At 35.5% G+C, this 22,985-nt stretch overlaps 1 protein-coding gene across 2 annotated transcripts in view; it reads right to left on the reverse strand.

Annotated features, from left to right (window-relative positions):
• Positions 1-22,985, reverse strand: part of LUZP2 (leucine zipper protein 2) — a 298,803-nt gene that overhangs the window by 44,388 nt on the left and 231,430 nt on the right. For both annotated transcript variants that reach the window (XM_006753962.2, XM_006753963.2), the window contains exons 6-7: positions 15,842-15,904; positions 9,686-9,748 (exon numbers count right to left, since the gene is read on the reverse strand). In XM_006753962.2, the coding sequence (XP_006754025.1) occupies positions 9,686-9,748; positions 15,842-15,904 (126 nt within the window). The remainder of the gene's footprint in view (positions 1-9,685; positions 9,749-15,841; positions 15,905-22,985) is intronic.

Below are 22,985 nucleotides of genomic sequence, written 5' to 3' on the forward strand. Positions count from 1 at the left end.
TGCTGAGGGAAGGTGAATACAATGCAGCACAAAATTTTGTAGATGTCAGAATTAAGTCAGTGATAAATATTTTGAATCGGTACTTTTTTTTTTTTTTTTTTTGCTATGTGACTCTGCTCAATGTCATGATCCCATCTATTTGTGCAAATCTTCCTGCCATTTGAATGCTGGCTGGAGCCACTTGTTTAATTTTGTGAGTGCCAAGGAACAGCAGCTGCTCTGGATGCTTTTACCGAACATCCTTTACAAACTTTTTATTCCATGAAGTGAATTTTGTTGAAAACAGCAGGTATGGAAACATTTACATACCACTTGGTCCAATTTCTGACTACTCCAAATGTGTATTTTTTCCATTAAACTCATTTTAATGCATTTTTGTAGAGATTTTTAATATATTTCTGTAGACAATTTCCCAAGAGACTTATTTTGTTATTTTCACTTGAATTTAAAAGTAGAACCAAAAGACATAGAATTTGGCAATGACAGGGTAGGACAAACTCTAGGAAAAATTGGAAGTCATAGTAATGTGAGGTTCACCTAGAGATGGGACAAAGAGCTTTGTAATCAATAAAAACCTAATAGAAACCCCAGACTCCTAGGTTCAGACAAACTTCTCTAGCAGAAAATATTTCACACATATTGTCAGAACATGTTGGTAAAGAAATTAAGCATGTCTGTGTGGCTTTACTGAGCCTGTACTCCTGGAATCTAGAGTTCTGTATCCTCTGGACTTTGCTCCATGTCCTTTTCCCCTTTACTTGATTTTGCTTTGTATCTCTTTGCTGTAATAAAATCATAATCATGAATATGACTGAATGATGAGTCCCATGAATCTTCCTCAAAAATCATGCAATCCAGGGGTGGTCTTGGGGGCTCCTAGCATATCTTCCAACCCATATTCCTTCTTCTAAACTGTGTTCCCCCAAAAAACAAAACATAGCTATGTGATTATGCCCTCTTTAAATATTTTGATTAAAACATTTCAGTACCATCCAATACCATAGGCCTAGAGTTCCAAACATTTTTTTTTTTCTATAAAGGGCCAGATAGTTTTGCGGGTCATCTGGTCTGAGTCATAACTGCTTAGCTCTGTCCCTGTAACACAAATGCAGGCATAGATGGTACATGCACAAATGAGAATGGCTGTATTCCAATACTGTGGTTTTGTTGGTCTTTTTCTTTTTCTTTTTTGAAACAAATAGAGTTTCAAATGATTTTGAAACATCCTAAAATATTCTTTAGATTAAAAAATAATAATAATTTAAAAATTCAAAATCCAGTTCTAGCCTGCATGTCATAAAAATACAAGTCAGATAACAGGTAGGACTTGGCTATTAGTTGCTGACCACTCTTTTAGAATAACATCCCCTTCCTGAACATACCCTACTGGCCCCACATTGTCTGAGTATTATCTATCCTGCTAACTCCAGCTCTCCTTTATACTGGGTCTTCCAGCCACAGGAAGCACTCAGATCCTGAATCTCTGTTCTCACTCTGCACTGGGTGCTTGACGTGCATATTCCTCTGCTTTCAACTCTTCCCCCACTGAAGCTCTCTGCCTACTTAGACAGCTTCTGCTCTTTTATTTCATCTCAGTTGTCCCTTCCTCATCATTTTTCTCATCACATCTCTAAGTATCTCATTGACATTACTAACTCTCTGAATATTATGTAGAGATTTATCTCAGTACATCTCATTTTTTAAAATTCATTTGTTTAACTATTTGCTTAACACCTCTTTTATCTAGGTCATTTGCTACATGAGGACATGTATAGCATCTATTAGTGTATACCTTTGTATTCCCAATACCTTGAAAAGTATTTGGCACATAATTTACTCTCAGTAAGCACCTGTTGAATAAACTCATAAATATTTACTATGTGTCTAGTGCTGGCCTGTAAGTGAGGAGTTTATAGCCACTATTGAGGTGAAAAAATATACAGTTTAAATGTAGTATAGTCAGCACTAAAACAGAGATACACATAAGGTACTTACAAAGCAAAGAAGAATGTTTCTAGACTCAAAAGTGAAAATAGAGGAGAGATTGCAAACGAGTATGGGCTTTAATTGCATTTTGGAAATGAAGTAAGTGTTGATGAGATAGATAGCTAGGATCGAACTTGAAAAAATTAGAACTAGAGGAGAATAGAGACATAAAAAGACACTGTCAATATAATATAGGAAGAGAGGATGGTCTCATACCTCAACTTAGGGAATCAAGAAAGGTTTCTGGGAAGAGACAGCACCAGAATTCTAGTTTTAAAACTGAGTAATAATTGGGCAAGTTTTACAGAATAGCAGTGCAAGTTGCTCAGTGACATTTTCTTCAGTGAAACAATCATTTAGCTGGCTAAAATTATTTTTTAAGTCATTAAAAGTCACTGGAAATTGTCCTAAGGACATACAGAACAGGAATAAATATTCATTAGAAAAACCTACTAAATCTTGTTAAGAATAGTAACCACTCCCTCCTAATCCTACCCATTTCTGTGTGATGGGAACTTTACTCTGAGTATTCTACTTGAGGATAATGAAGCCAAGAAGATAGGGTTCCTTCTCCCCTAAGCTCCATGGCTACGGTTTCACCCAATCAGGGACAGGCAAACAGTGTTTCTCATTTCACCTAGGGTTGTTAGTGAATGCTCTGTTCTGCGTATGAAAAGGCAAGGATGTTAAGGACTGATCACCGCCTCCATGTAAGATGATATGGCTGCTATGAAAAACCTCCTATTCCAGTAACCCATAAGGTGGAGGTTATAAGGAAAGCCAAGTTAAGAAGACCAGATGCTGCCTTCCCAGGCATGCTGACTTATAGAGCTGGGGTATCATTTTAGAAGAAATTTGTGGTCATCCTCACTGCCAGCCCAGGTATAATGGGTTATGCCCAAGGGGAGAGGCAGGCCTTAAGGATGATGAGCTCTGCAGGCAATTAAAACATTATTAAGAATTAACCAAGTGAAGAAAGGCTGGAAAGACTCATTAGTGGAATAAAAAGTAGATATAAGAAATGGAAAACTATAAGAAGTGCAAGTCTTCAATGGTTCAGTGTTTAATGCTGATAAGACTGAGTGGATGAGCCTTGCAAGCCATACTAAGGAGGTTAGATATGGTCTTGTAAGAAATGGATAGGTAATGATGGATTTAGAAGTGGAATAATGGGCAAATTCAAAACTTAGACAACCCTTCTTTTGACAGTGTGGAAGATAGCTTGGAGAAGGAAAGACTGAAGTCAGGGAGCCCTGCCAATAATTTAGAAATGCAGAGCCTTAACTGACACAGAAAATGTGAAGATGTAGAACAGTATTTAGAAGGATTATTTTACAATCACTTTTCTCTGTGGTTATAAATAAATGTGCAGTCATGTTGGCAACATTTCTCTGCCTCTTATGGTAGGCTTTTTGAGTTCCAGAATTAGATAAGTAAGATCACCTGCCTCATTGCTTTTAGGTTTTCCTATTATGAAAACAGCATGGAGGGATGGAGAAAGATGCAGAAAGGATGTGTTTTGACATCCAATTATATCGCTAATCTCTGGAAATGGAAACTAGGAGTCTATTTAGGGAAATGTGTTTCTTGCCAGTGGCATCTGGAAATTAATACTACAATGTGGTTTCCAGCTTACAAAGAACATAGGATTTCAACTGCACAGATTTAAAGAGAATTGGCACTCATTGCTTTCTACAGCAGTGCAGTAAAAATCAAAACTTTGCATGAATATAGATATGAGCATAATGGGCACTAACGGTGGGTCTATCCATAATAATCTCCACTGGTTTGGAGTGGGGAGAGGAGATGGACTGCAAAGGGGCCACAGTAACTTTTTCAAATTAAAGCAATGTTAATGTCTGATCATTTTGATAGTTACAGAGTATAAATGTGTGTGTGTGTGTGTGTGTAAAGATTAAAATAAATTTTATTGAATGAAAATTATACCTCAATACAACTTATTTTGAAATGAATAATTGAATGAATGGATGGTTGAATAAATAAATTAATAAACGATTTTTTTTCTTAAATGATGGTGCTTTGAAACACTGAACATTAGGCAATACCCAAAAATCTCCACCTATCTGAAACAACCATGACCTCCCTATAGGAAATGCTACATTTGAATTATTTATTGCTATATAAACTGCATCTAATACAGTGTGACACCTAGAAGTTGTTTGAGAAACATCTGTTGAATGCATTAATTTCTGCTTAACCCCAGCCAATTATCTCTAACTTGAAGACTAGTTTTTCTTTTTTATGTTTGTGCAATTAGAGTTTGTACTCAAGATACTTTTATCTCAACAGAGAGGCTAACTAGGTACAACTTCAAAATCAGAAATGATACAATGTGTAAAATTATGAATGAAAATCCTATGCTGTTTTGGAAAATCCTTATTAGCATTAAGAAGTGTAAAACACAACTATGGTATGAGAGAAGCTTGGTAGGGTTATGAATATAATGCATGAGAGCCAACACCTCAGGGTGCCACAGCACCTTTATATATGAATGCTGGGAAGAAATTGACTTTTCACATTTTCCTTGAGGTAATGAGAGGATACGTGTGTCCAGTGAGATATACCCTGTGGATCCCACTTATGTCCCTCTTATCTAAATACAACAGTTCCTCTCAATCCTCTCTCAGGCTTACCATGAAAGAGGGGGATGAGTTTACCCTTCTATTTCTGTCTGCATATATTTCAAAAATACATGAAGGCAACCAGCATTTGCCAAGAGCCTACTAGGTGGCTGATTCACACCCCCTATCTGTACACACACCATTTCTATAGTGTAGTGATGATTTATATTTTGCAGTTGGGAAAATAGCTCAGAGAGGTTATGCAATTCAGCTAAGAGTAGGAAGAGCCTGGATTACACCCAACTTTCTTTTAGAGCTCACAACACTTGGTTATCAATATTATAATCAAAAGAATATAATTTTAGAACATTTTGGAGTAGTAATAGCTAATATTTGTGCAGTCAATACATGCCAGATACTATCATAAGATGATGATTTACTTGTATCAGCTCATTAGATTCTCAAAATAACTGTATGATGTAGAAACTCACTTTATTCTCATTTTATAGATGAGAAAAAAGAGACATGTTTACTCTTCTCCAAATCTAAAATGAAATTGACAGAGGTCAGTATCCAGAGTGTCTGATGTTAAGTGCTGCGAAATCCTGCCCCTTATAGGGGTGGAGATGAAGATAAAAAAAAAAAATCCAAAAAGGTAAAAAAAATCCAAAAGCTCCCCCGTCCCCGTTTATTTATTTATTTATTTTTACTCAGCATATTCGAGTCTGCCGCTTCTTTTACAGCCTGGGAGATGACTTTAAATGAGAAAAGTTTTATACCCCATTAAATAGCAATACCCTTTCCAGTCTCATTAAATTACTTATTAAAATGAAAAATGAAAATATTAGATTGTGATGTGTTTTGGGGCGATTTATTTTCTGAGTATAATATCTCTATATCATCAACCTCCTTTTTTCCTCACCTTTTGTCCTTTATTTACCTTAAAGTCAAAAGACTTAAAAATCAACCGGAACCAGAACCTGTGAGCCTCCTGATCAGTGAGAAGTACCTGCATGGTATTAAATTGTTGCTGGTATCTGCCTCGCTGGCTGGAAAGACAAGCAATCCAGGCCCAATGGGAGGAGAAGAACAAATCAGAGAGGGAAGCTGATCTCCATATACAAAGCAGCAGGAGCTTGAACCTTTCCTCACCAACAAAGAGAAGCACTATTTACAAAAACATTGATACTTTTCTCTAAAAATTATGAACAACACCATCAATACTCCTCATGATCTGACACATCCTGTCTTCCCAATTTCTCCTCTTCCTTTCATCCACATGCACTATACATTCTAGCACATTCTATGATGATTTATTAAATAGTGATGCATGTCCAAACGGCCCTACCTATGACTAGACTGTGTTCTCAATAAAGACAACATTTCTCATTTGCTCATTGACTCTTTCCTTCCTTTTTACAAATATTTACTGAGTACCTAGCAAGTGTATATAGTCTTTGGTGCAATGCCTTCATTATCTAAACACTATATCACTCGTCCATGAAGCTTGCCCCAAGGTTTATTGATCTTTGAGCCTCCCCTCAACTGATCATCGCCCCGAGAGTGGTAGGTGAAGTGCTTATAAAACACTTGCCATGTTGTATTCAAAATAACTGTAATCTAGCCTGTCTCCCTTACTGGACTGAGGGCAGAGCAATGTGTCATCCAACTTTGTGTTTTTCATGTGTGCTGCAAAATGTCAGCTGTGATGGGGGGTGGGTAGGAATGGGGAGAGATGGATATTAAATACCCTCTTTCAGAGGTCCATATGCAAATAAAATACTAGTAAGGTAAGTGAAAGAGAACTCAGATCAACTGATTTCAAATGCTGGTTCTTTCTACCACACGTTGTCTATAGAATTTTTAATTTTTTTTTTTTATTGATTTGGGAGAGAAGGAGAGAAAGAGAGAGAAACACCAATTTGTTGTTCCACCTGTTTGTGCATTCTTTCATTGGTTGATCCTTACCAGGAATAGAACCCTCAACCTTGGCATATCGGGACAATGCTGTATCCAACTGAGCTACCTGGAAAAGCTGACTTTAGATTTTTAAAATTAAGAAAAAAAAACCAACACCCTCAAAAACTTTTCATAGCAAATATATTAAATGCCTAGAACCTTACAATTTAAAGTGTGGCCCACAGACCTTCACAGTCAGCACTTTCTAGGGGCTCCATTAAAATGCAAGACACTGGGGGAGTAGGGGAGGCCAGGGGAGGGGGAAGGAGATATATGTAATACTCTTTGTAATACTTTAAGCAATAAAACTAAATTTAAAAAATAAATAAATAAATAAAATGCAGAATCTCAAGACCACCCAAGACATACTGAGTCAGAACATCCTAAATGTACCCTCTGTGGCTATAGTAGTAAGCAAATCAGATGAGCTTACTGCTACCAAGATGAGTGGATGCGTACCCTGTAGCAGAAACTGTTAGTTGCCTCCAATCAGTAATCTGCTTCCCTTTTACTTTATAGCAAAAAAGAGGCAATCTTTCACCAAAAAGCTGAAAACACTAAGGTCTCAGTTCTTCATCTATATAAAGTTTGGGAAGAATTCTTAAAATTTTTTCTCCTTTATAAAAATGATGACCCTGAAGGACAAGTGACCCCACCCCTTCTTCTCTGATGTTGTACACAATTGGATGAAGGCAGCATATGCATAGGTCTTTAATCACTCTCATCATACAATGAGGATCCAAAGCTTAGAACAAGTGACTAGTAGTAAGTTGAGGATCATGAAATGTAAAAAACAAATAAATGAGAAAATCTGGGGCCTTGTTGGCATTGCTTAGCTTCTGGACCAGTTATAAAATTCTCATGCTTCAAGACCTCTTGTTATTTTAGTTATCTATAGTAATACAAGTATAATATGCTAATTAGACCAGACAGCCAAACAACCTCTGGACAAAGCCATGGCTGTGAGGGCCGAGCCCCCTGCACAAATTTCATGCATTGGGCCTCTAGTTAAAATATAAAAATATTCTGCTAAACAGCTTTTTGGGAAGGGTATAAACTGAGGGCATTCTAATTTATGCAACTCTATGTTCTACTCATACACAATTCACCTGACTTAAAATGCAAGTGCTCCTCTCAAAGTGGCATGAAATAACATGGCTTACAGGTAATGTTTCATTTTCAAATCATAAAGATTTTCAACAAGTCCTCATTTTGGACATTTCTGAAAGTTGATGAATTACTATTCAACAACTGGCATATTACAAAGAAGTAGACTGCTGAAAATGACCAGATCTCCTCATTCTCTTCTCTCAACTTTTCTCTCTATAACTCTTCTATTTGAGAAATAAAATTCAAAAGATTTAAGAGCTTCATATTTCTGTCAGCCTAATACCTAAAACTTGTCAGCTCTAGGAAGTTGAATGTATTTTATTATATTCCTGATTTTAAGTTCAACTAATTCACAGAGAACTAGAAATTTCTTTGCAAATGAAAACATACACCTATTCTTTTTTTCTATTTCAATTATTTATTGTTGATGACTGCAAAAAGCCAAGGCCAAGCTGAATGTAAAAGTTAAGATATTTTGAGCTCAAGAGTCTTGGTCTGAAAGATTAATGTTAGACAGACAAATGCCTTGTGTTTCATACTTTTGGCTTATCTATTCATTATGTACAATGAGAAGAGTGCTGAGAAGTCGGGATTGGTAAGCATTAATGAGAATTAATTAACAGTTTTCTTGGTGTACTGGGGAATGCCCCGTTACAAATGAGGTCGAGGGAAATGGCAGGGAGCATATTTATAGAAGAGCAAGTGGTAAGATGTACCTCGCATAGAAAGAGTATTTAATAAATAATGGTTGACATGAAAGGAACACCTTCCCATGACTCTAAGCCAAAAGTGAAGAAGAGAGATAAGCCATTTATTACTGTTTTCAGTAAAAAACAAACAAACAAACAAACAAACAAACAAAAAAACCTGCAGGATTTTTCAACTATTAAATAAAATGAAGAATTATCCCTCTTTAAACCTTACATTTGTAGATTGGGCTGATCAATCTCATGGAACCATTTTAAAAAAGCAATATTACACAGAAAGTCATTTGCTCTTATTATTTATTAAAACAAATTATTATTCCTACTACTATGAGCCAAATACCCCATTTTCTACTGCATTTGGCAATGAAAATGTATCATAAGCACCACAATGAAAAGCACCTGCCTCTTATTTCCCACGCTCAAGGGAGACAAAAATGAATTATTTGTAGTAGTTTGCTGGTATAACAAACTACAATACACTATGTAGCTTGGAACAACACAAATGTATTCTCATAGAAATGTATTTTCATAGAGTTCTGGGAGTCAGAAGTCTAAAAGGAATTTTATGGATTAAACCAAGGTGTTGGCAGGGCTGGTTCTTTTCAGAGGCCAAAGGATGGAAATCCTTCTCATTGTCTTTTCTCCCCCAGCTTCTGTGGTCACACAACTTTCTTCTTATTTAGGCCTATTTGTCTCACACTTATAAAGACTTGTGAGATTATATTTAGGACCCACCTGGGCAATTTAGGGTCATCTTCCCATCTCAAAATTATTAACTTAATCATATTTTCAAAGTCGTCTTTGCCATTATTGATCACATTACCAGGTTCCAGAGTTTACCAAGTATATATCGTTGGGGTGGGGCATTATTCAGTCTATCACATCCCCACTTTGTGGTAGATGTCTAACAAGGTAGAGGTCTTGACTTGATAGTCTTGTAAAGAAAAGTATCCATAACTAAAATCCATCAACAATGACTAAATCTGAAGACTCTTGACAATAAAGTGATTTATGCAGGATCTCTGGAAGTTAAGGATGTAGGTTACCAATAAACCTCATCTTAGGAAACTTAGTAAATGCTCTCCCTAATGTAAATATTCCAACAGACAATATTCTTCAATGCTGAATTAAAGTAATTTAGGGTCAATACTTTGTAATGATGCCTGCCTTTGATTAAGAAAATAGCCGGGGAACCTTATATGCATTTTTCTCCATTAATTAATAATGCAGTCAAATACAACTCTAATTATTGTGCAAATCTGGAAATTTAAGCTAAACCATATTTTGAATAATTTATACACTGGGCTACCAAGTTGGAGGTGGGAGGAGAGAGATGCTCACCTTAAATAATAAATCCTTCTTCCCATAACGAAGCTCCTTCAGCTGGGCTTGAATTTTTTTTGACTGTAAGAGCAGAAACATGAATTAGTGCCTTAATTTCATTTATATGTTTAAGCTTGATGGTTAGCATTTCTTCAAACTTTACAAAATGAATTTTTCAGCCAAGTAAAAGCGTCCAAAGATTTTGGAAATGAAACAGGAAAGCTTAGCCTCCACTTTGGGAGTTGGTCATCCAGCTGTTCTAGGCAGGAAGAGAAAACGAAAGTCTGCTTTGAGGAAACATATTAACAGGTAATCCTTAAAGAAAGTGTCTTACTGTTCCCCCTCCCTCCAAAGAATTCCAGTCACCCAGGCACGCCCAACACTCTAATTTTAGATGCTAAGTATATCTCTTCAATTGCATGCCTCAGTTTTGACTGCTTATTTCAATTATTTATTAAGGTAAGATTAAATATGGATAAGTTTAAATTGACCACCAAATTTGAATTTGACATATGTCCGAGGAGAAGACAGCAAGCTAATGTGACAGGAAGTAAAGGGCATTTGCCCTTTAGAAGAATGTCTTTTTAAGGGGAGCATCACAAATGTAGAAGTGCTTATAACAGAAATCTCTCTCAGAAGGTATATGTTTGGCTAACACATCGAAATATACTCTAGCAATAAACCACAGATAATGAATATGATTCCTGTTTCTCCAGGGCAGTCCCAATTTCAAACATTGTACCTTAAGAACCTCAGTCATTTGCCTCTCTACATCTAAGATTATTGGTATTGATTCTTCAGTAGAAGAAATAGAACACAAACAAATAGATTATAATAGTCACATAAAAAAGATAATTGAAAAAATAGTCGAGTGGGAATATAAAACAGTACAGTCACTTTGGGAAACAATTTTGGCAGCTTCCAATAAAGTTAAACATATACAAATTGCATTATAGAGCAATTATTTATAGGCATTTATCCAAAAGAATATATAATATGTACATAAATGTTTATAATATATTTTTTCCTAATAGTCAAATGCTGGAAAATACTACATGTGCATTAACTGATTAACAGTAAATTATGGTACCTCCATGAAATGCAATATTAGAATACGGATTTTAAGAATGAATTAAGGGCTGAAACATGTAGCAATGTAGATGGATTTCAAATGCATTGTATGTAGTATGTGAAAGAATCCAGTCATCAGAAGCTATGTTTTGTATAATACATTTATATGGTATCCTACAAAAATTAAAAAAAAAAGGATAGGGAAACCAATCATGTTAGTAGTTGCCATAGGTTGGGGATTGGTACTAGAGATTATAAAATAGCAAAAGGGAACTTTGGGAGTAATGAAAATGTTCTATTTCTTGAATATATACAATGATCCAACCCATTAAAACTGTATACTTAAATGGAATAAACTCTATGTAAATTATATCTTAATGAAATTCAATTTTAAAAGTAGCTGGCCACAGTACATAATAAAAACAATATTCTAATGGTACTATTTTATCCCAGTAAATTCTGCTGATATAACGTCCCCCTTAATAAAGTCCGCTAACACTTGAAATGCTATAATTTTCCAAGCATACATTAAATGCATGTCTTCCACTGAACCAACTGCAAGTGTGCTGTGGTTGTTTCCTATTATATTCAGAACATTTCTAACCATGCAAGGTAGTAGAGTTTGCAAAATGGAAGACTGTGTTATAATGGTGCTATAATCTCTAAATTTTTATCCAATGCTGGAAGTACCACCAATTAGAGTATAAAAATGAAAGTGTTGTAAATGCAAGGTTCTAATATTAGAAACACAGTTTTCCATAGACATCCTTATTGTGAGCCATCTGCATTTTGTGATCTATTAAATCAGAAAGCTGATAAGAGAGAACAAAATGAAAACAAAATCAAATGGAAAGAAATAAGAAAGGAAGGAAGAAGAGAAGGAGAGGGGAGAGGGAGAGTAAGGAAGGAAAGAAGGAGAGGGAGAGGGAGAGAGAGAGACAATATGAGGGCCTGAGGGACAGGAAGCAAAGGAGGAAGAGAGGAAGAGTTTGACATTAACAATTCAGAATTATGTCATTAAACTCTATTCCCAGGAGCAGCAAGGATTTGTGCTTTCTTAAAACCTAGTAAGGTTCCACTCCCACAAAAAGGCATCCTCTTTTTCTTGATACGATCAGTGAATGTAAAATGTATGGCATAATGCATTAGAAGACAAAGAGCCATCTCGTGCATACCTGGTTGGTACTAGCCCTTAAGAATGAAACTCATGCCGAAACCGGTTTGGCTCAGTGGATAGAGCGTCGGCCTGCGGACTGAGGGGTCCCGGGTTCGATTCTAGTCAAGGGCATGTACCTGGGTTGCGGGCACATCCCCAGTGGGTGATGTGCAGGAGGCGGCTGATCGATGTTTCTCTCCCATCGATGTTTCTAACTCTCTATCTCTCTCCCTTCCTCTCTAAAAAATCAATAAAATATATTAAAAAAATAAAATAAAACTCACACCTGAGTCCTTACCCCCTTGAATTTATGCTTCTACTTCAGGACTCTACTAGTACATTTACTACAACTCTTGCTGTTTCTCTTACAAAGATTCCTAAGTGACCCAAAATAATTATATTTCAGACACAGCATCTCTCTTTTGTTACGTAAACTTTACCTCCAAGACATTTCCTGGTTTTCATGACTATCCTTAATTTTGTGCTATTGATATTAGTAAAGGACTAATTCTGTTATCTTTCTCAACTACACATGTATGATCGATTAGCATTTTCTCTGTGCTGTTGCAATCTGCTGTCCAGGACTCATTTATAGTCAGGACAGTCTCTTAGGAAAACACACGTTGATTTTGTTGTTGTTAATGTTCACCCAAAGATAATTTTAAAGGGAGGGACAGAGACACAGAGAGAGAAACATTGATGTGAGACACATCAATTGGTTGCCTCCTGCACGTGTCCTACTAGGGCTGGGAATTGAGCCTGCAAGTCAGGTACACGCCCTTGACCAGAATTGAACCTGGGACCCTTCAGACCAAGGGTTGGTGCTCTATCCTCTGAGCCAAACAAGCTACGGTGCTTTCATTTTTAAATCCAAACTAATGTTGACCAATATCAATGGGGAATGAGAGATTAGCATTCCATTTGATGTGCATTTTTTTTTTTTTACCAACTTCACTTCTATTGTACTCTATATTTTAAGTGTTAGAGAGGACTCAGTTTAACCATTTTGGCAATTCATTTCTTATTGCATACTTATACTGAATGCTCAGAATATAATTTAAAATTTTCTCATAACTTGGATTCATTATTAAAATATCAATTTTGTATTATGCAGTAATTCATTCAGGAACTATAATAAAAGCCTACACGTCTTTATCTATATTAAATGAACATGAACAGCTAGATTTCCTGAGCCTAGTTACGGTTATTCAAAAATATATTTTTAGAATTTTTCATTACAGTCACTTATCACTTCTCTGCATCTGCCTATTCCAGTCTTCTTCTAATTTTCAGTAGCTAAAAAGTGAAATTCTATCTAGGCATCTGATGGAAAATAAGAATAAATACAATTTGAATGAGAGCATCTTTATTTTGTAATGCACATTAATATGAAACCCAGTTGACACTAACTGTTTTCTTTTACCTTGTTGGCATCATTTTGGAAAATTAGAATTTCCAGAGGGGTACTCTTCAGACAGTTCAGATATTACTACATTGGGCATTTTAGTAATTTTCTTTTAACTATGTTAATTATCTTAAATATAATTCTAAATGTTGGTGCCTGTGAGTCATGACGTTTTCACAAGTCCACAGCAAAAGTTAAGTTTGTGATAATGGTGATAATTATGATGATTATAGTTATAATAAAAAGAAGATAAAGAAGGTGAGAAAGATAGAAGACATTGTTCATGGTAGAACATTTTAGCTAGGCTTATTTTCTCCCATTTAGAGACTATTGTTTAGTCTGAGATCTTTCTTTCCAACAATTTATGTTCAAATATCATTTCTTTCATAAAGTAATAGTGATGATGATAGGATGGTACATGATACTTGCAGCAGGAGCTTCCATTATTTTTGATATTCTTCTGTGGAAAATTGAAATATTAGCAATCTATTGGGTATCAATAGGACTTGGACATTTTATTCATCTATGAATACCAAACATTTAGGGTCACTGATCTAGAAAATATTAATAAAAGTCATTACTCTTTTGTTTCATTGGTGGCAATAATGAAAGATATAATAAAAATTTCCATTTATATTGAAGACAAATTATTGTGACAAAATATATACCTCCCTTATAATCCAAACTTAAATTTTAAATTGGATCCATAAAGAAAGAGATAGGGTAAATGTATAAATCATAATGAATATATTCAATTTATTTTAACATTGTGCAATATTAATGTATAAAATATCTAATAAATCAAAAATAAAAAATTCAGAAATAATATATTCTCTAGGTAATAACATATTCAAAATAAATTAATTATTTTGAACCAAGGGGCTAAAACATACAGGTAGACCCAGGCTATTATTCATTGTTTTTAAAGCCTACGGGCACCTTCTCCTAGGAACCATCTCTCTTTCATGTGTATGAGTATTATAGGAACCATAGGAACATGCCAGCCATCTCACAATATAGCTTCAATCCACATATTCCTTATTCAAAACTGTTCTATTTGCTTACCATCCAGTAAGTATTATTAAGAAATTGTATAGTAAATATGTAATATTTTTAAAAATTTAGAAAATATAAACAATATAATAGTTGATCTCTACCCAAATATAAAAATACAATGAAAGAAATACTACAAGCCATTCAATTTGATTTCTGCCTTATGGGGTATGAAACTGTCATTTCCGTGTATTGAAAATTTATATTCATTTTATATACAATATTACTGTAAAGACATAAACTGGATTATTAGATTGCATGTTAGACTTTAACTTTAGTGTTTATAATAAGGACTTTTACATGTCCATCAAGGAGTGTTTTCACCTTATTTAATAAAATAAATCCCAAATTCTGGATGGACACATGACTACCAACCTAATGTCACTTTCTTTTTTTTCCCCATTGATTTTTAGAGAGAGTGGAGAGGGAGACACATGGAGAGAAAAACATCAATGTGAGAGAAACACATTGATTGGTTACCTCCCTCATAGGGATGGAGCCTGCAACCCTCACAAAGATCAAGCTGGCAACTGAAGTATATGCCCTTGAACCCAGGACCCTTCAGTCCACTGGCCAATGCTCTACCCACTGAGCCAAACTGATTAGGGCCCTAATAACATTTTCCATTTTCCTTTCAAATTGGCTAGGCACGTGACCTAGCTTTGGCAAATAGGGTACAATGAGATACGTGCCACTACTTCCTAGTTGGACTCCTAAAAGCAGTGACTATGAGTCACTAGACAAACTTTCCTGTCTGTTCTACTAGAAGGTAATAATAACAGGAAGAGGTTTCTGTGAACAAAAACTGGTTGCAATATTTAGGAAATGAAAGAGGTATAGTGCCAGCTCTCTGCCTTATGACTTTTGGGCAAAGGGGTCAACTTTTAACTTGTGTAAGCCATTGTTCTACTCAAACTGCCTTTCCTCCCACTTCCTTCACAGGCATGGGATCTGCATCATGTTATGAAGACTCTGATGCATGTTCCTTATGATTCACAGATGTTTCCATTAATAAGTCCTTGCACAACTCATCCCATCTTTGTGTGTGCTTCTTGGGAAACCAACTAACCCAGTGTCTCCTGTCTCCTGTCCTTGAGGTGTAAATAATCCATTTCTATTGATACCGTCTCTACTATCTCATTAATACCACTAAGAATTATTACTATGCCCTACATATTCTACATTAAATCAGGCATAATAAAATATAAATCGATATGGGAGATGAGCAGTTAAAGAAATTGATTTTAGTTAAACCTGGATTAAGCAGAATAACTGCTTGCCTGTAAGAAATGCATGAGTCTTTTTTGGTTTTCTTTGGCTATGCAATGTTAAAACATTCAATATATATCTAAAAGTTTTATTTACTTATTCCAATGTTTGCATTTATGTTAGAAGGGGGAAAGGTCACAAGATGTCTAAGTTAAAAAAAAAAAGCCTAGCACTAATATTATTTCTATCCAGTTGACGCTAGAAGAGAAAATTTACTCACCTCTTCTGCACGGATGCCGCACAGCTTATTTCCTGACAAGAGTTTGTTTTTCAAGCTTTTATTCTGAGGAAAGAAATATAGTTTTACTGTTAAGAAGTGATCAAATATTAAGAATCCCCTTAAATATGCGAGCAGCATTGCATTTCTCTATGTTTTGTTCACAAAAAGTCCTTAATGATACGAAATATAATAGATTTAGATAAATTGAGTAGAATCTGCAAGTGTAAAAGATTGTTACTTCTATTCAATTCAAATGTGAAAATATCAGCTTTAATCATTACAAAAGATGGAACTTTATTTGGCCTTAGGTTTAAAATCCGTTTTACATTTTATAACATAATTTTATAATTTTAGTTTCAAATCTGCAATTAATGCTAATTTCCAAAAGCACCCATCTAAACAGCAAGCATTTATTTATGCTATCATGTGGATGCTAGTCACCTTGGACCGTACTATAGTACAGCCACCGATCCATCAGGGTCTGCATTCCTTTTAAAGAAGCAGTTTTAGAGTCTTCTATTCCTGACACCTGCATTGCTCTCAAAGGGCATCTGATGCTCAGAAGCTATTTTGTCTTCCAGGCCTCATAGGCATGCTCTCATTGCTGTGTACAGACACAGACAGATCAGTTAACCTTTGGCTGTCTCATAATTCACCTAGATTCTTAAATGTTTGTTACTTCTGACATGAAAGCTACATGTGTCCAAACCAGCCATGGGCAAACTACTAAACCGGCCCATTTGAAATGAATAAAACTAAAAAAAAAAAAAAGACCGTACCCTTTTATGTAATGATGTTTACTTTGAATTTATATTAGTTCACACAAACACTCCATCCATGCTTTTGTTCCGGCCCTCCGGTCCAGTTTAAGAACCCATTGTGGCCCTCGAGTCAAAAAGTTTGCCCACCCCTGGCTCTAAACCCTTAGAGCCATTCAATAATTTCTGTCTCATTACATTCAGGCTTTTAGTCTTTGCCCCAGTAACTGAGTATCCCAGACTCCTTTTACAGAGGTGGCAAAAGTAGAGCAAACACTTTGCAAAAACTCACAGCATTTTGACTTTGTAATGTCTCTCTGGGAGCAAACACTGCAATGGTATGGTACATCTCCTGCATAATGACTCTGAGAGAGTCAGTTTGATGAGCACCATGAGCAAATGGACAAAAATGTATGCAGAGTGAATGAGTAACTGAATAAATGGATACATTAAATTTAAGAGTTCTTCATTCACAATTCTCACCTGATTTTGAACATTTCCTATTCTATTTTTCTGCCATATTTCAGAATAACCACTTATCTATTTTTTCTTTTTAGCTATGAGTTGAAATTCTAAAATACCCATTGAGAATTTCAATACCATAAAATGTTTTACACATATGAGGAAGTATCTTGATCCACACAATAATGCCTTTTTGCAAATATTTGTATGCATCATTGAGCACAAGATTAGGGCTTTTAAAGAGACTTTAATAATATACATTATTTCTGTATTTAAAAGCTTGTAATTTACAATAATGAGATACATATTGATGTGGTAAGTCTGCAGTGTTGCTCAGATTGCAAGCTAAAAAATGCCCTCGTTTTCTTTCTGTTCACGTCTATAATGTTTTGATATATGCAATCTTAATTATTTGTAATGCAATGGTCTATTTTCTCTTTGTTACTTATATTATTTTGTACATAGAGCTATATCTCTAGAGATTTGACATTCACTTATATATTTTATCTCTTTAGTGCTATATTGTCTTAATGAGAAGACTGGCGAAATTGAAATAAAGCCTATAGTTTATTTAATATTATTGTATTAATGTTAATTTGTTGGTTCAATAATTGTTTTATCATTCTTTCTGATGTTACATTAGAGGTTTTGGATAAAGGTACATGAGAACATTCTGTATTAATTTGCCCTGTTATTTTCTATGTAAAAATTATTGCAAAATAAAAAGTTAAGATATATACAAGAGAAAATTTAAATAAAAATAAATAAGAAAAAAGTGAATGAAGCACGTTTGAAATGAAGATGCATACGAACACAAAACATCCGCACATGATTAACTTTATTGAAAATGATAATAAGTTAATCTATTTAAAAATTGGTAAATATAGTCTATCCTACTTAAAATTTGCATCTTCGCTTAAAACTTTTCATTTTTCTTGCCTTTTGTTCATTCTGTTCAATTCTAAGGTTACAGAGAAAGCAGTGAATAAAACATTATTTCACTGGAAATGTTTACAATAGTCTTGGACATTGCATTTGGATCGGCACTGGGAAGGCTGCCACTCCTCCACGTGGATGTCATCCAAAAATAAGCTGTGATTATACTGTGTGTCCGTAGTCTGCTCTGGCGGTTGGTAATTCTGGGCAACGGTATAAAGCAATATGTTTCCATTAAGCTAAATGTCATTTCTAGAGCTTAAGAATTACAGTATTTCACTATTTTGAAACATAGCCAGAATTGGGGATAATTAATTATAATCACCCACAATGGGGCCAATTGCGGGACACAAGGGAGCCTTGCCAAGGCCCATACTGAGATTATTCTTAGATGGCATGTGCTTCAGGCATGGATGGCACACAGCGCTGATGAGGGAATACTGATTCCCAGACAATGCATTGATTTAACCTTTCCACTCATGATTAGTGACTACTTTCTTAATCTCCCCTCCTCCTCAAAAAAGGCTTGATAACATTTAGGTATTAAACACAGAGTTTTTACAATTTGGTAATCAGACTTGTGTCATTACTTCTACCTTATAAGTGAAAGAAGGATCTCATCCATATCAAACTTAATGATATTTTTATAAGATCTAAAGAAACAACTTGCACAGGTAATTATACCCCAAATTCCAGAATACAATTATGAATACGCCTCACTTGAGAGGATATAAATAAAGGTAGATTAAAAGAGTCATCAAATGTTTAAATGTCTGTTCTTTCTTCATGTCATGCTTTCATCATAATTTCTTCTAATAACCGCACCCTGATTTTTCTTATGAGAAATATTTTCCATGCTAATTTCAGGTGGCCATGTGACACAAACTCTACCCACTGCATCAAGGGAACCGAATAAGACACAAGAATCAGAGTCTTGGTCCAGATTTGATAAAGTAACAAGAACATTCCTGAGGAGACTGAAACATAAATATTTTATATTCGAGAATTAGGGAGAAAAGGTTGCTGAGGTAACCACTAAATCTGAACTTATCTGAGAATAGGCCTAACATAGACCAAGAACACCTGGTACATATAAATACTGAATTCAAGTGGTGTTGTTGGTCCCTCTACTCTCCTTCACACAGCCTTGCTTGAAGCTAGTAGACCAGGTTTTTCAGTTACATTCTTCTAGCACCAGCCCTTCTACTCGGTTGATGCCATACTTAAATCTTTCGGTCCACCTTATAATCACATAATTCTGCCACTTCCTTAAGATTCAGTGTAGTGCCCAGGCTGGTGTAGCTCAGTGGTTGAGCATCAACCTATGAACCAATAGGTCATTGTTTGATTCCCGGCCAGGGCACATGCCTGGTTTTGACCTCAGTAGGGGATGTACAGGAGGCAGCTGATGATCAGTGATTCTTATCAATGATGTTTCTCTCTCTCTCTCTCACTTCCCAGAGTAGCAAAGGATCTCCAAGTAACCAAGATTATATCGAACACTAATGCCATAGCTTATCAGGATGTGGGCAGAGAACATATCCAAGTATTTTGCCTTGTCTAAAAAGAAAAGAGATCTTGCTTAACACCAACAAAGGTATTTTCCTCCTAACTGGATGCTGTACAAATTTGGGGTAGGTTAAACAAATGCTCCTACCAGCTTCTTGGGAACCCAGTTTGTATATGTCTCTGCCCTGCCTAAAAATGTCATTTATTATCCCCCAATGTCGATATGATAAAACTCAAACCTGATAGTAACAGAAAATCTTTCTTAATAAATAATACATCTGCTTAATCTAGTTTGTTTTTTGCCTGTGAAATTAAAACATCCTAATATATTTTACATGGTGTCTTAATCCCAACATTCTGGGCTACCCAACAGAAAGAGATATAAACCTAGTATATCTCTATAATCTTGCTATATGGAAATGTAAAAACTCTGAAATTACTGTGAGTCTTGATTTTACAAAGTTCTCTAAAGTAAAATTAGGTGTTAATTGGGATTTTTGTTTGCAAATAATAGAAACCAATAATGGATTAAACAAGCTAAACATGAATTTATATTATGAGGATTTTATGTAGAATGAAGAGAAAGCCTGAGGAACGAGGCTCAGAAAATACACAGGAACCAAGTAGGAGGGGGTATCTATAATTATACGACAGGAATAGAGTTACTGTGACAACTAAATGAGAGATTGTAAATCACTGTACTTAATTACAAGGTGGAATTATGAGGTCTCAATTTTCATGTTGTAAGTCAGAATCTGGGATCACTTAGGATCGTCAAATATAATAAAAGTATGTAAATGTGTTTATCACATTATTTTCTGGATTTAAATAAGATATACCACTGCTGTTATGCAGCTGAAAACTGCTAATGTCTTTAAAATGCAATTAAATGTGACCTTAAAGTAAAAACTGTCAAGAAACTACAGAAAATAAGAAATGTGTGTGTAAATATTTTTTTTATTTATTTTAAGCCACATAAAAGAAAAAAAGTAGAATTTTAAAATAGAGAAAGATGAATTGTCTACAGAATAGTTTTGAATTGATAATGGAGAAAAAGGCCAAATGGAATGAACCATATGGAATTACTTTCCTTCCAACAAAAACAAGTTCAAATTATAGCTTCTAGAATAAGGAAGAAAAGTACAGATTTTTTTTTTATCTGTAAATACCTACGTGCTTTAATATAGGTACATTGGTGAAAATATCAACCATGGGAAAATATGCTTTAGTTTCAAACATTAAGTAGATGTGCCTATTTTGTAGGTATATGCAAATATATATATATATAATTTCTACTCAGTGTCTATATCTAAAGTATCTAATCTGTACTGATTCAAATGCTGTTTCTTAGTAAACAGTTCAGTATGATTAATATTATTCACTTCCCTAGGATGTTATACTTCTTTTTATTACAGGGCAATCTAGAGTCTATCTGACTTAATACATAGAACAAATTGAGCTGCACTAAAATTACCAGAAAATTAAACTCCCTGGTCGCTAGTGGGAGCAAGATGAAGGTTCTTGGGGTGCTGCTGAAATAAGCATTTTCAGAAGCCCCTGTGGGAGAGTGGGATGTGGAAGAAGGCTTTATTTGCGTGAAGTTACATTTCTTGGGTTTCAAAGTTTCCTGCCCCTTAAGCCAGTCCTGGAAAAGGCGCAGCTGGGGTTCCAGCAGGGCCAGAAACAAGGCTAGTGTCCAGAGCCTCCATTCTATGTTGTAGTCGGGTGAAGTTCAGCATCCAGGCCAAATTAAAGCCCATTAGTCTATTTTGTGGAGTCCAGCATGGCTGTGTGCCATGAGGGAGCAGGAGAGCACAAGCCCCTGCCACAGGAGAGCCAGGAACCCAGCGCATGAGAGAGAGGAGAGAGAAGGGAACTTCGTTTGTTGGGAAGTTTACATATTCAGGTTTATCTCCTTGCAGTGGCCATGCCCATTCTGGCCATTGACTCACTTTGAGGTTTGACTGACAGGCAGACAGGTAGGCATCTTCTCATGTCATTCAGACCTTACTGGGAATGCATCTAAACTGCCTTTGTCCAGTCCCTTCCCCCATCAACCAGAGGAGAACAGACTTGAAGAATGCTAAATGCAGCTTTTTGGCAAAGCTCCATAAATGGCTTGCCTATATCTAGCTTTCCCTTTCCTCCTTTCCTGTTAAATAATAATCAGGTTATTATAATGGTATCACTAAGATGTTAGCACTAGTTAGTTTCTTCTGGATATCTGGTCAAACCCTACTTGAGTTTGGTAAAAGCTGCAGGCCACAAGTAAAAATAACTGTATAGTGTTTATTATTGAACTAAAGATGCTCAGATAGACCAATAGAGAAGTCTGAAGAAAAATTGACGCTAAAATCAAAATATTCTTTACTTACGGTCAAATGCATCAGCTCCTACCTTTTTCTTAAGCAGAAGTTTGCTCAGTCCTATCTGAATGTTTAGTCATGTACCTTAAACATTAAGTATTCTTCCCGTATTCTTTTTCTGCTTATTTAAGACTTAATCCTGCTACAGCAATTGCACTCCAAGTGATTGGGCACGCTGTGAGAACAAGGACTGCTAGTTCTACACGGACTTTCTCCTTTGAAAAGAAATTATGTCAGTATTATTTTTTGCATGTGAATGATTAATTTGATCTTGGAGAAAACATCTGTGTTCAGAGTGCATTCTGAATGCACTGGAGGAGGCAGCTGCTCATACAATGATGCCAAAGGATCTCATGGCAAAGTTACCTCTCTCCATCTCAGTTTTGGCCTCTATTTGTGTCAGAATATTTACCATTAAAGTCAGAGCCCTAGTTTTGATTTGATTCATTTTATCATTCATCCATTCATTCCTCAAATATTAAATAAGTCTTCCTGTAACCCATGTATAGTGCATACAAAAAGACATCGTGGGTACAAAAAGACCTTTACACACAGTATTGATGTCCATATTATGTCATTAGGGATTGCAAATTAAAACAGCAATGAGATTCCTTTACACTTCAATTAGAATGGCAAAAATACAAATTACTGACAACACCAAATGCTGTGGAGGATATGAAACAATAGGAACTCTCATTCACTGCTGGTGAGACTACAAATTGGTGCAGCCACTTTGGAAGACAGTTTGGCAGTTTCTTACAAAGTTATATAAACTTTTACCATATGATTGAGAAATCATACTCCTTGATATTTACCTAAAGGAGTTAAAAATTCATATCCACATAAAATCTGCACACGGATACTTAAAGCAACTTTATTCCTGGATGCTACAACTTGGAAGCAACCAAGATATCCTTCAGTAGGAGCTCCTTCCTTTTTAGAGCAGCATAATATTCCATCGTGTAGATGTACCACAGTTTTCTAATCCATTTATCTACTGATGGGCACTTAGGCTGTTTCCAGATCTTAGCTATGGTGAATTGTGCTGCTATGAACATAGGGGTGCATATATCCTTTCTGATTGGTGTTTCTGGTTTCTTGGGATATATTCCT

Source organism: Myotis davidii, unplaced genomic scaffold (genome assembly GCF_000327345.1).
Source record: "Myotis davidii unplaced genomic scaffold, ASM32734v1 scaffold330, whole genome shotgun sequence".
NCBI classification, from domain to species: Eukaryota; Metazoa; Chordata; class Mammalia; order Chiroptera; family Vespertilionidae; genus Myotis; species Myotis davidii.